Source organism: Pogona vitticeps, chromosome 5, assembly GCF_051106095.1.
Source record: "Pogona vitticeps strain Pit_001003342236 chromosome 5, PviZW2.1, whole genome shotgun sequence".
Taxonomy (NCBI): Eukaryota; Metazoa; Chordata; class Lepidosauria; order Squamata; family Agamidae; genus Pogona; species Pogona vitticeps.
This window is the reverse complement of record NC_135787.1, coordinates 30,225,968-30,240,209: the sequence shown is the minus strand read 5'-3', so window position 1 is coordinate 30,240,209 and position 14,242 is coordinate 30,225,968. Positions and strand designations below refer to the sequence as shown.

The 14,242-nt window shown below is 38.5% G+C and overlaps 1 protein-coding gene across 2 annotated transcripts in view; it reads right to left on the bottom strand.

The window, feature by feature from the left end:
• REC114 (REC114 meiotic recombination protein) overlaps nucleotides 1-6,434 on the bottom strand; it is a 32,002-nt gene extending 25,568 nt beyond the window's left edge. The window contains exons 1-4 of one of the 2 annotated variants that reach the window (XM_073001710.2): nucleotides 6,220-6,434; nucleotides 5,797-6,011; nucleotides 4,069-4,158; nucleotides 2,243-2,326 (exon numbers count right to left, since the gene is read on the bottom strand). In XM_073001710.2, the coding sequence (XP_072857811.2) occupies nucleotides 2,243-2,326; nucleotides 4,069-4,158; nucleotides 5,797-6,003 (381 nt within the window). In that variant the 5' untranslated portion in view covers nucleotides 6,004-6,011; nucleotides 6,220-6,434. The remainder of the gene's footprint in view (nucleotides 1-2,242; nucleotides 2,327-4,068; nucleotides 4,159-5,796; nucleotides 6,012-6,219) is intronic. The other variant, XM_073001709.2, reaches the window with a different exon arrangement.
• Between the last annotated feature and the right edge of the window lie 7,808 nt (nucleotides 6,435-14,242).

Below are 14,242 nucleotides of genomic sequence, written 5' to 3'. Positions count from 1 at the left end.
TATTTAACTTTCATTTAGTTTGATTTATGCTAAATGTTCCATGTTTATTTTACATGCCTTTTTAAAGTCACACTTATATATCACACATACTGTACGTTTTAAAAATTGTTACCCCGCATATATTTCAACAGCTGTGATATTATGCAGCTATCTTTTCTAACAGATTCTGAACAGATGCTAGAAATAACTTGCATGTCTAATACTTGTTACGCTCACTTTTTATGCAAATTCTTTTTTCAATAGATTAAATGCATTCCCCAGAAAGCCAGATAATGTAATGCACATTTACATATACATTCTGGTGTTATAGGATCACCTTGGCCTGCTGTAGAATTTTCACAAGAGTTCTACTGACCACTCTGTTTCACAAGAGATCCAGATGATCACTCTGGATCATTGGCAATAAGGTACAGATGAGAAATTGTAACAAATAATAATGGATTAGATGCAGAAAAAGTTAGTGATACTTAGATCCCACTGTAATAAATATGTGATAAATTAATAGCAAATGAGAGTTGCAACAAAACGATGTAGTCCTGGACGTTCCTCTTCATTGTTCTAGTTAGCTAGAACCTTCTCCAACATACTCCATTCTGTCTCTTCCAATATTTCCTGACCCTCTCCTTGGAATTCTGTGATCACCAAGTATGCACACTGTTCTGCTTTATGTATCCTTCCCACTTCAGTTATCTTCCTAAAGTGTTTTGTACTTCTGTAAAATGTGGTGTTTCTCAGCATATGCATACCCCCTTTTCAAAATATCTGTAAATCATTTGGTTTTCCAGAGAACTGAGATCATATATTTGTGTAAGGCAGGGTGATTAATATTTCACATTCATTTTTTAGAGATTAAACTGTGATTAATGTCTTTCAGATCTAACCGTGAGACTGTCTGAGACATAGGAAAGGAGCTGCTCTTCCCCTTCATATCAATGTAGCTTTTAAGACCATTGTTAGACATTTTGGGCTGATTTGGCTGACATGTTCATTTTGTCAGAGAGAATATTCCTTACTATGCAAGTATATGAACAAAAATATGGTATGAGTTGCTGGCCAAAATCCTGTTGCCTAGCATAGCAAATCAATGGGGATTTAACAAATCAACTCCTCTGTAAATTCCATTTATTCAAATAGGCCCAATCTAACTGAAGCTTACTAAGTTGCAGTGAGAGTATGCCTATTTGAATTAATGGAACATGAAGGAGTTGACTCACCAAGTCCTCCTTGATTCAATGGGCCTACTCTAGTGCATTTTACAATGCTAAATTACCAAACTTTGTCCTATAATTCTTGCAGCTAGTATGCTTTCTCAGTGAGTCCTTTAAATACATGGAAATAAGGGTCTCAGTAAATATTTTAAAATTTGAGAAATTTATTTATTATATATTTATTTATTTAAAATATTTTTACCCCACCTTTCTCCTTGAAAATGCATATTACTGAGTAAAAATGCACATAATCACCAGATGACAGATATGAACTCTTTGGCAAGCTGCAAAAGAGTGACCAGAATCCTGTTGGATGTTTACAATGTCCAAGAAAAATTAATTGTTTGAGCCCAGCACCTAGTCAGGCATGGCAGTGTTTGCAAGTCGACTTGTGGACATTTAAGTAACCTACAGTGTATTAAATTAGCCACTGTATTAAAATACCATTTCACTTGTAATTTGCCACCTCAAAAGCAACATAAGCTTGTTAACTAACTCCTGTTGCAAGGTATATCATGATTATTTCCATATTTGTTTTAAACTTTTTTCCAGTGAGATAAGAGTTATAGAAACAGCAATGCAAAATTAAAAATTAGAGACTTCTAAAAACTTACGAACAAAAACAACATTCTGCATGTCATCTACCTGTATTTCCTCAAGATATATTCAGCAAGATATGTAGAATTTTTGAGAAACGTGGTTTTGTTAATCCAAGTATACAACATTAGTTCCCTGATATGTGTACAACTTGCCAAGTATTATGAGTGGTGAGAAAGTACTGCTCTATATTTTCATAAGAGGAAACAGACTGAAATTATTTCTTTCATTTGCACTCTATACCAGATATTTAGACCTTCTAGATATAGGAAAGGCACATGCATGCCTTGAACTACCCATGGTTTAGTGTACGAAAAGAATTCAAGGGCAAAATGAAGTAGAAAAATCCATCTGGTCACCTGTTTTAGTAAGTCTGCAAACAGAAATATAAAGAAAAGTATGCTTGCAGAAAAGTATTTGTTGTTGAAACAGCATACCTTTGCCTTTGAACCGAATAGCATACTATCTGCATTTCTTACTATCTTCAACCACTGAGAAGCATCAATTAACGAAAAACCTTCCTGAAACAAAGGCAAAAACACTGTTTAATGTATCTACTGAAAAATCTGTGAAGTAGAGCATACATAATTTAAGTGAACCTCAGAAAAAATAATACAACACAAAAATTTGAATCCTCTTAATTCACTTCACTGCCATATCACTAGGTAAAACTACAGTGGCTGGAATCCTGTTGTTTGATGTAGGAAGTTGCATTATAGCAGACCCACTGAATCAATGAGGATTTAGTGAGTCAACTGCCCAAGTTCCATGGATTTGTTGTCCTTGGAGGTCATTTGAGTGATTTGAAAGTATTTTTGTATTTATAGTTTTTAAAGTTCCAGTAACATTATTTATTATATATATTGACCATTTAAAAAATTGTGACTGCAAATGTAAAATAAGCAAATGACTGTCCTAAATAGTTAACTCTTCTATTTCTTATATACACTTCATAACTGGTACTGATTCATAGAATATTTTATATAATACTTTGGTATAAAAAAGCTCAGATATATGCTTGCTAACAAACTGGATTCTTAAAAAATTGCTTGCTAACTGAGAACTAGATCTGAATTGCCAAAACTGGAGAATCTTTATTTCATTTCCCTATGGAAATAAGACATATCATATTTGGTAAATTATACATAGGAACAGTAACAATAACAATGTTGAAACAATATATAAGAGTTCATAATAAAAGCCATGTGGCCTGAACAATGATGAGTATTAGAAGTTTATATTGAAGATTATTCATTGCTGCATTCTGATGTTTAGGCTGGCTGCTGACAGATTACAGGATGCTGCTGAAGTGCCTCTCTGCTAGCAGAAAGGAAGTCTACTCCTAGAGGGACCTTGGAAAGTTACTTTTCATGAGAAAAAAACGTTATGACATGGTGAGCATATTATGACATGCTAGTGCTACTGCTACTGAATAATGTATACTTTCATCATCTAATTACACTCATTCTTTTTGAAAGTAACTTTCCAAATTCTCCCAGTGGAGTGGCATTTATGCTTTGAGAGAAGCTCCCAGTATACTCACAGGAAATGTTCCCAGCATTAGTGTGCTGGTAGTGTCTTGGGGGTTGGGGAAGGGGCACCCAAAGCATACACATTTCCCCAAAGGGGCAGGGTGGGGTAAAGGAACCCTGGAGCTCACATAGTGTTTTTCCATTCCACAGGTTCAATATAAGGATAAACATGCCTTGTAAAACTTAATAGCAGGAAGGAAGAGAGCCTCAGCTTCTTCTGTGGCTGGCACGAAGCAGCAGGGCCTAGTAAATGTGTTACCCCTGCACCAATTCTGTTTTACGTTTATCTGCATTGCTGTATCACATTGCTGTCAATGGGATAGAAAATCACTCTGCCAGTTTCTGGGCTAGGGTAGTTTTTCCCCCCCTAGTGAATGCAAGACATCCCCAACCTATCCCCAGAAGGCCCCTTTTCACCCCCTACTGAGGCTGTTGGTACACCTGCTTTTAACTAACCTACTTGGATCTCCTCCACAGGGTGTTAGGTGTTCCCCTGACAGCACAACAGCAATTCCTCAACATCTTATAGCCCACTGGCAGCTGACTGATGGATTGTTTAACTGCACAAACTGAAAAATGTCTACCACATTCCTTATGAACCACTATAAATTTAAGCAGTACCTAGATAATCACTTTATCATTTTTTTCAGTAAACAAGACCAAATTTATAAAGAGAGATAGAGAGATAGTATTGTTCAAAACACATAAAATGTATGAAAATGAACACATACCAGCACTTCCTTTCCTCTGGAAATGAAGAAATGGCCTGAAATAACTATGGTGAGAACAAGAAAGCCAGATTCTTTATCTGACTCCAAAACCTTTTTTTGTAATTAAAAGAGAGAGAGAAATCCATTTAAGGAATATTATAGCAATAATATATTATAGCAATAATATATAAAAAAAACTTTACAGATGGCAAATCCATAATCATCTTTCATTAAAACTCAGTAATGAATATATAAAAAAGTACAGTTTGTTGATGCCTATTATAATTGTAGGCCAGTGCCCTGTTAAATATTTCTGCCCATGGAACTTTGTGAAAACTGCCATGATGGAATAAGTCAGTAATTGTTTCTTGCATAATCTGTATGCCATAATGGCATAAATCAGCCATGCAATCAGGACATGAATGGATGTGCCCAGCAGCTCATCAGATCACCATGGCAGCTTCGACAGGTGGAGTTCTACATGTGTAGTATTCAATGAGATATTGTCCATAACAACTGCATTCCTTATTATGGGTAAGAAAGGAATGTTATGCAGCCCTTCTCCTATTCAGTTATTACAACTATTTACATCTGCTATAGGCAAACAGTAAAAATAGCCTTGCACTGTTCAAAAACTGAACACATGTTTAAAGAAACTCATGCGTGTTCCACAGCCCAGATCATGAGTGACATCCTACCCATAGGCCAGAATCCTGTTAGTTGTTTATGTTGGTAAGTATAAACTGTAGCAGTGAATTACCACTTGAGCCACTCCTTTTGTAACCTGTCACATACTAATTGCATGACCTGGTGAGTGATAAGGCATACAAGTGGTAATTCATTAATTAGCATCCATTAGGTGTTGCAATGTACATCACAGTGCTTATACTGTAGGACTGTGGCCACTTTGTGGTGTTTAGATGAGTTTTGTTTCTGCACTTAAATAATGACTTATAACTCATGATTCAGACTGTAACTATTGAACATAAGCAGGAGAGATTTAAACCAAATAGTTTATTTTAATCTTCTCCCTGCATGAAGGACAGCTAGCTGGATAGCTCAGTGCTTTAGGTGTCTCCTAGGAAAACAGCCAGCCTGTGTACAATTTGATAAGCTTCAGAGTCCCAGGGTGCGCTCAGAAGAAAAGAATGGTAAGCTACTTTTGTGTATTTTCTAACTAGAAAACCATGGGAAGGCTCACCACAAATTGGAATTGGCTTGACAGCATATATTATTATAGAAAGATGACAATTGGGAGGGAGGACTGAATTTTAAAATAAAATCAGTTTTATCCTGAGTAGAGATGGGGGTATTCGTATACGAATATCACCACACAGATGGTATTAATGAGGGTCCAGCTCCATTGGGTTGGATGGTCCACTCACCGATCCACCACGGATGCGGATGGCGCGATTCTACCAATGGCTCTGCAGTGCACTATCCGCTCGCCACTCTTCAACCTAACAACGCTTGTCCTCCCGCCTCCTGCCAGGAGTGGTGAGTGGATCACATGCTACAGAGCAATTGGTAAAATCACGCCATCCATGTCCGCGTCGGCTCGGTGAGGATCTCGTTAATGCCACCCATGTGGGGATATTCATATTCGTATATGAATACGAATACCCTATCTCTAATACTGAGCTTTGAAGAACTCTTATGCAAGCAAGTTTACTTCTTGGATAAGACAAATCTTGTGGCAATTCAATGCCCCATTGCCAGCTTCCTCAAGGCTCTGTAAACTAAGCTTACCTTCCAGGAACCTGAGGTAGGGCCCAGTCCTCCAGGCATGAATCTGCCATAACGTTTCAATGGCCATTCTGAAGCACTGAGGGAGGAAGAAGTGGCCCGTGACTGTTCTGTCACTAGATTTTGGCTTGGCATTAGCTGCTCCACTTCAGAGCATGGAATCGAACTGCAATCAATCCACAAGGCACTGTTATCACTGCCAGTTGCCATCTCCTAGGCTATAGTTGCAGGAAAGAACATAGAAAAAGCACAGCCTTCGATGAATCAACAAGTCAGTAACATTTATGGATTAGTTCAATTAAGTCTGTTCTATCAGCTAAATATTCTGTAAGTTCTATTTCAGTTGAAAAGGAGACCACATTTCTTGCAAAGAAGCCTGCCCAAGGATCTTTACTACTGGAGGCATGCATCTACCACCAAACTTACCTCAAAACTATAAATTATGATTGGGCAAGAGCCTGAGAGAAGGGCCTCCTAGAAGATTTTAAAAACCAGATGGAGCTGGGTGTCATCAGTACACTGTTGGCTGTTTTTCAACTCTTAGTTCCCTTACTTTCCTGTCAAATCCATCTGTCTTGTAAGAAGCAACAAAATAGAGACCGTTAACAGTACAATCTCATCAACGTCTATCCAATTTGTAACCTTTTTGAGTTTAACGAGATTTATTCCCAGGTAATTATGCACTGGACTGCAGCCTAACTCATTCTGCCCATAACATCAAATACATACACATTGTCACACACATAAAATATAAAAGCGTATTGTCACCTGTATAAACTAACACTTCCTATCGCTCCCTATTTCATATGTGTGATCTTGCACAAACTTCATAGAAAACAATACTAAACATTGAGGAAGTGGACTTGTCCATGATCACATTAAAATACAGGAGTTAGTCTTTAAGGTGAGTCAACATTTTTGTCTTCTTTATTTTTTATTTGTCTTTTGTTTTTGCCTGATATGCTAGCACAGACTAACAGGCTACCTCTCCTAAAAATGCTAAACATTGAGTCACATATATCCTGCCTAGGACTTTGCCTTAAGACTTAGAGTTACTTAAATTGTAAATCAAGCATTTCAGTCTGATCGTGGCAAGAAAACTACTGGTTTTAACTGATAAAGATACAGGTTTCAGTCAATATGCCTAAGCAGCTGCAGCTGGCCTTGAACTAAATTGTAAACATGAGTGATTACTACACCTGTGCAATTACAGGTTCCCATGCCACTTCTAAAACTAACTACACTTTCTGGATTCATATTTTTAAAAATTCTATTGAATTCAAAATAAGAGTGCTTTAGCTTAAATTCATACCAAAACTTTCTCTAAAAGCAAAAATGACAAAATGGAGGCTATCATACTCTATCACACTGGAAAGGACAATAATGCTGGAAAAAGTTAAGGCAAGATGAAGACCGGATGAGATGGACTGACTCAATAAAGGAACTCACAACCTTGATTTTGGAACAGCTGAGAGGGACTGTTAATGATAGGAACTTTTTGTGGTGGAGGGATTAGTTCACAGGGTTGCCATAACCCAGAAGTGACCTGATAGTATACGTATAATGTTACCAGAAACTTTTTTTCTTTTTAATTCAAAAACAGGTTCCTCAATACAGCTAGAAAAGATATTACAGGGAAACGCGAAACCTTTAAAGCACAAACCATCATCAGAATAAGAGAAATAACTAGGTATATATATGTGTGTACGTATATTATATATATATAATTCTTTCCTGAGGTAAAATGAGCTGAAGCTTAGTGGGCCTTCTTTAAAACTCTCTTGAGAAAAGGGACCTTATGCAATCAAAATCCCTAACAATCTGGATTTTTTCTCAGCACCATCTCCTCTATAATCTCTGATGCCTGGACATGTATTCAGAAATCCTGTGTAATTTCCTCAGATCAGCCATAAAAAGCCAGCTTGCAGCCAGTTCTTCATCCTGTCTGAGATTACACCAAGAGAACTAGGAGAGGATTAAATTACTTATTTTTTTTTCCTGTCTTTCTTAATGCCATCATTAACAACTGCCCAAAAAAGGACCTAATGAGGTCTAAATTAAAGGCTGTGTGAGGTTCCTTATTACCACGCTTAGATTCTCCTTCAAGTCTCTGTTGTTACATTTCTCACTTCCTTTACTCTGATGATCAATTCTGTTCATACATGTTTTGTTTTTCAAATAGTTTAGTCATATGTTTATTTTATTAGTTACATTTCTATCCTGTCCATCTGTCAAAGGAGTAAGATGTTTCTGAAGGCCTCTTCGAACAATATAGAAGGGGGGGGGGGAATCCTGCTGTATATACATTATTAGGCATTGTTTATATATAATCTGTTGTTGGATAGCTGACAAATATCCTTCATGAACTCATAGGGAGGAAGTGGAGATACAGTACCTTCAATTGGTATGTAAGGAGCTAGGCCCACTGAAACAAGGAATTATAAGGCCATTTAAAAATATGCTTCATATATGTCAAAATTCCAACACTGTAAACAGATTTTAGGGCTGAGAGGTCTATTTACACTGGCTAAAGGCAAGTGCTGCCCCCACTCTCGTAGTTCAGGTAAATTTATTTATTCAGGCCCTCACTGATTTGTTATAAATACAATCAGAAACAAGCATACAAAAGCCAACTTTCCTCAAGCAAAGCCTGCCTGAAAAGCACTTCAGTGTGTGAACCTTTTTGTTTGTTCCTTTTTGAATAAAATGGGAAAGGGCCACTGGGCCTGCAATCCTTTACCTGAGGAAATCAGAGGAGGATAATGGTTCCAAACCGATTCTCTGGCTACAAGAGTGCTCTCTGAGCCACCAGCTCAACCAGAAGCTGGATCAAGCCCGATAGGCCCCTCAGCTGGATTATAAATGGGCTCTCCACCTACAACATATTGCTTGGAGTTTAACAGAAAGCAGATTTGTCTGATGGTGTAATGTTCATGACTTACTACTATATATCAGGGTGAAGGAATGATTTACAGCTCTGCTGGGGAACACAGAGGGCCTGATCCAGCTCCTGACTGAGCTGTTTGCTCAAGGAACACTCCTATAGCCAAAGGTCCAGCCCGAAGCCACTGTGATAAAACATGGTCCATCAGATTTTTCACCAATTGTTAAAGGTAAAGGTAAAAGTTCCCCTTAACATTTTCAGTCCAGTCGTGTCCGACTTTAGGGGGCGGTGTCATCCCGCTTTTCAAGCCGTAGAGCCAGCGCCTGTCCGAAAATAGTTTTCTGTTGTCACATGGCCAGCGTGACTAGGGAACGCCATTTTACCTTTCCACCGAGATGGTACCTATTTATCTACTTGCATTTACAATTGTTAGTTTGCAGTAAAGAATGATGGGAAGCATGTCATTCTATCAGCTCTGCAGTAAAATCAGCTCCTCTTCAACTATTTAGATGATCACTATAAGGGTTGCTTTTACGATTTACGAACTAGCACTGCAGTTTTCTCCCTGGCCTTTCCTTCTCATCCTCTTTTCTTTTTGTGTCTTGTTAGGTTGTAAGCCTGCAGGCATCAGCTGTCTAGTATTTTCTTGATGATACATAAGCTATTCTGGGAGCCTTTAAGGTTGAACAGCAGGATAAACATGCTTTAAAATAAATAAATTTCAGTATGACATTTATTTATACTTTGGCTTGTGAGCATTTCTGGGCTATAAAGCAAGATACAAATGTGTAAATATAACTTGAAATTAAAATATAAACAAAACGAAACATGAGAATACAACTAATTTTCTCATAATAAATGGGTAAAAAAATTGCCGGAGGTCTCAAATGGGATTCTTTCAAACTCCACCTCCAAGCCGCCTAGAGTGGTCTATCGACTAGATAGGCGGGATATAAATAAAATAAAATAAAAATAAAATAAAATAAAATAAAATAAAATAAATAAGCTGTCTCCAGACTTATATGTACGTCTCTTCTTCACAACAGGAATCTCTTGGACATTACTTGTAGAAAGATTCACTTCCCCTTCTCTTCCACACAAATCCGTGTGTGTACCATGGTAAACAATGGCATTAATTTCTGAGGATACGTAGATAATGGATACATAATGCCCAGAATATTTCAAAAACCTTTTACCATGATTATTATCACTACATATTATGATAATACAGTAAAGATATTAAAGATAATACAAGGAACAGCTGCCTTGTATTATCATGTATAAGCAGTCTGTTTTGGGAGCAAATAGCTCTGGGGGCATAGCTGAGTCAGAAAAAAAAATATATTTTACATTCAAAATTCCCCAAGTTAATTCCTTCACATACCTAAGGCAGGTTTAGAAAGATTTATATCTGAAATGCTGGAGAGCTCCTGCTGGTAGGCTGCATTACAATGAAGTAAGTTTTGTTGATTATATGTAAACAAAAATGGCCTTATATGGCATAATACTAATATTTCAAATTTTGCTTCTTTTAAAGTTTATTTGTAATGAGAAAAATAATCACTCACTGGGAATAATCTTGCCGATGAGTACACTGAACAGATTTTATTTTTAAACTAATTATTCTGAACACCCTTGTATTCAGAAAAGAGTCTTAAACATTATGCTAGGTAAATGAGTGAAAATAAATCAAAGTATTCCAGACTTTTTCCCCCTTCAGGGCAAACAAGGTTCTTCAGGCAAAATGTAGTAAGAATATTTGAATAAATTAGATGAAAGGTCTTGGGAGTTTGGGGGGGGGCAAAGGTGTACTCTAGGGATGAAAAAAGGAATTCAATAAATCAAAATGGAAGGTCTGGCAAAGGTCAGCATTCAACTAATTTATTAACAAGGAATAAAATTGGAAGCAAACATATGAAATAAGTCCAAGAATAGGTACTGTATTTATGAGAAACCTGGAGGTCTAAGTTGTTAGAGGTTAAGTTACTAGTACAAATTAAGGCAATTGGAATTTAGATGCAACAGAAACACATGAATTATAAAGAGCAACTGCAAAAGAAATAGGCACTTCTAATTAATATCTGAAAGTAAATACATAATCAGAAGGTATGACAGTAAAGCCATGTGGAATAGAATGAATACACTGAAATGTCTCACTTGGTGAGGTAATCTTCAAACTAGTGACTTACAGTATTTACGGACAAAGAACAATGCAGAATACAACCAGTGTTCAAGGAGGCAGGATGCTGTTCTAGTGCTGACTAAAATCAATGTATTTACACGGTGATGTGCTGTAACCACAGAATTCAGGAACTTTCAGGATCCAATGTCAAAAGGGCATTAGATCCTGAAGGGTTGAGAATTTTTGGAATTTGTGAACTACAGCCCCCAGATGTCTGCAGAAATCCCTCAAGCCAGACTTGGGGGAGGGGCATTTAATCAAGTAAACAAGATCTTAACAGGTGTTCTCATTTTCTTACACCTGAGCAATTCAGACTCCAGCAGCAATTTTTATTCTGTGAAGAAGGTAGAAGAAATGGGTATGCAAAGCTTTATGAGTGTGACAATCCCTCTCCACTTGATCCACAAAGGCTCACATTAAAATATAGCAGTTAGTCTTTAAAGTGCCACAGTGTTTATGTCTGTCGTTGTGTGATATGCTTGCACAGACTAATATGACTAGTTCTCCAAAAATTACAAACTAGGGGTGTGCTCTTTCATGGTTTTTGACTGCAACTCCCAGAAATGCTGCTGCAATCCCACCTGTTGTTAAAAAAATTAAAGAAAGCTGCTGAATTGTTTCCTGAGAGGAGTTGTTGCTTGGGAAGTACCATCTCTAGAGCTTAGTGACTGCAAAATGATGTTTTCCTGGCCCAGGGCCTCTCTGGTTGGTCACATGATGGTGAGGACTGTTGAGTGACCAGCAGGGCACAAAGGACACCTGAAGGTTCTGAAGAGGGCATCTCCTGAGAACAACAATTCCCAAGAAGCACTGTGGCAGCTTTCTTTAACAGCAGGTTATACCATGGCAGTGTTGAAGGTAAATTCTCTTTTCTAGGAAGGCAAAATGTAGAAGTATGCTGGTTTGTGTTTATGGGCTGCAGCTCCCAGAATTCTACCCGGGGGTTGCAGTCCAAAAACATGGAAGAGAACACCTTTAAGTAAAATTCAAACTTATTTGCATCTCTTTGATCTCTAGCCAATTTGACTATTGGGGGATTTTGGTAAAAGGATTTTATACTAGTAATTTTGTTATTCCTTATGGTGTTATTTTACTTACTGTCAAGTCAGAACTAACTTGCATTAGTTAGACTCTAATAGGACTTTCAAGGTACCGTAAGTGAGATCCTGTACAGTATTTAAGGCGTGGTTTTACCAGTCCTATCCATTGATCCACCTATCCTGGTGAGCTTCCATTTCCAAGCAGGGACTCAAACCCAGGTCCTGTAAATTCTTGTCACTCACTCTATCCACTATACCTGTGGTCCCCAACCTTGGGACCCAGATGTTCTTGGACTTCAACTCCCAGAAATCCTGGCCAGCAGAGATGATGGTGAAGGCTTCTGGGAGTTGTAGTCCAAGAACATTTGGAGGCCCAAGGCTGGGGACCACTGCACTATACCACACTGGGTCCTTTTGTTAGCAGAGCACAATGCAGCATGAGGAACTGAATGAAAGTATCCGGCAGCTTACTGCTAAGTGCTGCACCCTCTCAGCTGTCAGGTTGCCAGATACTTGGAATCAGTTCGCCAGTCTGTACCACCATTATTCAGCTTTATTTGATAAAGCTGTGAGTACACTTTTCTGTAAACAACTGGTGTATGGCTTCTCTTCCTTAGAACTATAGTTGCATACCTAAGTAAGCTAAGTCACATACAAAACTCTATTACTTGTTTATAGAAGAGAGAACATTGTTATCTGCCAATGTATTTAGTAGTACTAATGTTAGATTTAACAGCATTAATTGATTGATCATTGCCATAAACTCATCTTGGAACCTCACCCAGAAATGTAATACAGTCAAATTGTCATACTATATAACAAGCCAAACACCTGCTGGTGTAACTATGCTTGTGGAAGGGTGATAGCATTACGAGCAGAGGGAGATTTTCAGTGATGAAAGACTTCCTGTTTATGTCCCACTCCTCCCACAGTTCTCACACAATCAGAAAAGCTGCAGGAGAGAAATCTTTAATTACTGAAAATCTCTCTCCCACTCCACAGCTGGTGAAGCCAGCACTCTTCCTCAGGCTTAGTTACACCACCAGGAGTTCAGCCACAGAAAAATATTTCTAGGTTCCCACATCTCCTCAAAAACAAGCCTGAAATGTTTGTAGTAATATATCCTAATTTAACTAGGTGAAATAACATATGTACAATATATTGATAATAGTGTCCCCAACCCCTTGAATGTTTTCATTGCCATAATGAGTTTCAAAGTTCTGGAAGAACAGCACTTTCAGATCATGTTCCTAAATGCATCTCAACCCACTCATTGAATACTGAAATAAATTATCAAAATTTTGTGTGCTGAGGAGTATGCCTTTCATCTTGAGGAAAAACTTTGAGCCATATAGCAGCTGGCCATGGGAGGGTATCAGGTTTATGAGTAACAGAACCTGTCCCTTCAGGAAACAGGCTTATATTGTAGCTCCCTTTCCTCTGTGAATGTATATGGTTTCCTTGGAAACTAAACCATTTGGGAAAAGTTGGTGAGTCTACAGTGCTTTCTAGCTGTTGACTGTTTGCTTTATTTACACAGTGCTTTTAAGACAGACCCTTTACAAGTGGTTCTATAGACCAGCGGCCCTCACCTTTTTAGCCCCATGGACCAGCTGGGGAAGGCAGGGCACTTCCCCTGCGCTCGTGTGCATGCGCAAAGGCATGTGTGTGTGTAATTGTGCCCATGCACGAAGGGCGGTGCAGCGCTCGTGCAGGTGGGCACTTGTGCGCATGCGCAAAGGGTGGTGCAGCACTCACGCAGGCAGGTGGGTGCTTGTGCGCATGCGCAAAGGGTGGCACAGCGCTCGTGCAGATGCGTGCATGCTCGCATGCAGGTGCAAACAAGCTGTGGTGGTGGAGTGCATGCAGGGGGGGAGGTCTCCGCGGCCCAGTCTGGCTCAGGCCATGGACCGACACCAGGCTGCGGACTGGGAGTTGGGGACCTCTGCTACAGACTATCTTTTCCTAACTTTGATGTCTCTATCTTCAAATAGTTTAAAAAGCAGGAATATTTTCCCCCAACAAAAGCGCGAAAAGTTATGTTGAAGCTGAACCACGTGAGTAAGAACATTCAGATCATAGATCAACTCTTATTTCTCATTCACAAAATTGGAACACTGATCTACCATTTTCGTGCCTTAACTTCCACTCCAACTAAATACAACCCATTAATCACTTCACTCCCTATACAGCACATCAATAGTGATATGAAATAGATGACAAGAAACACAGGTTTTGATAATCTTTACCTATAAACAGCAGATTTGCAGTACAGTCCTTTCCAGAAGTACATAATCCATACTAGTCCAGTCCAGTCGATCCATATTTGAAGGAAGAAAGTCT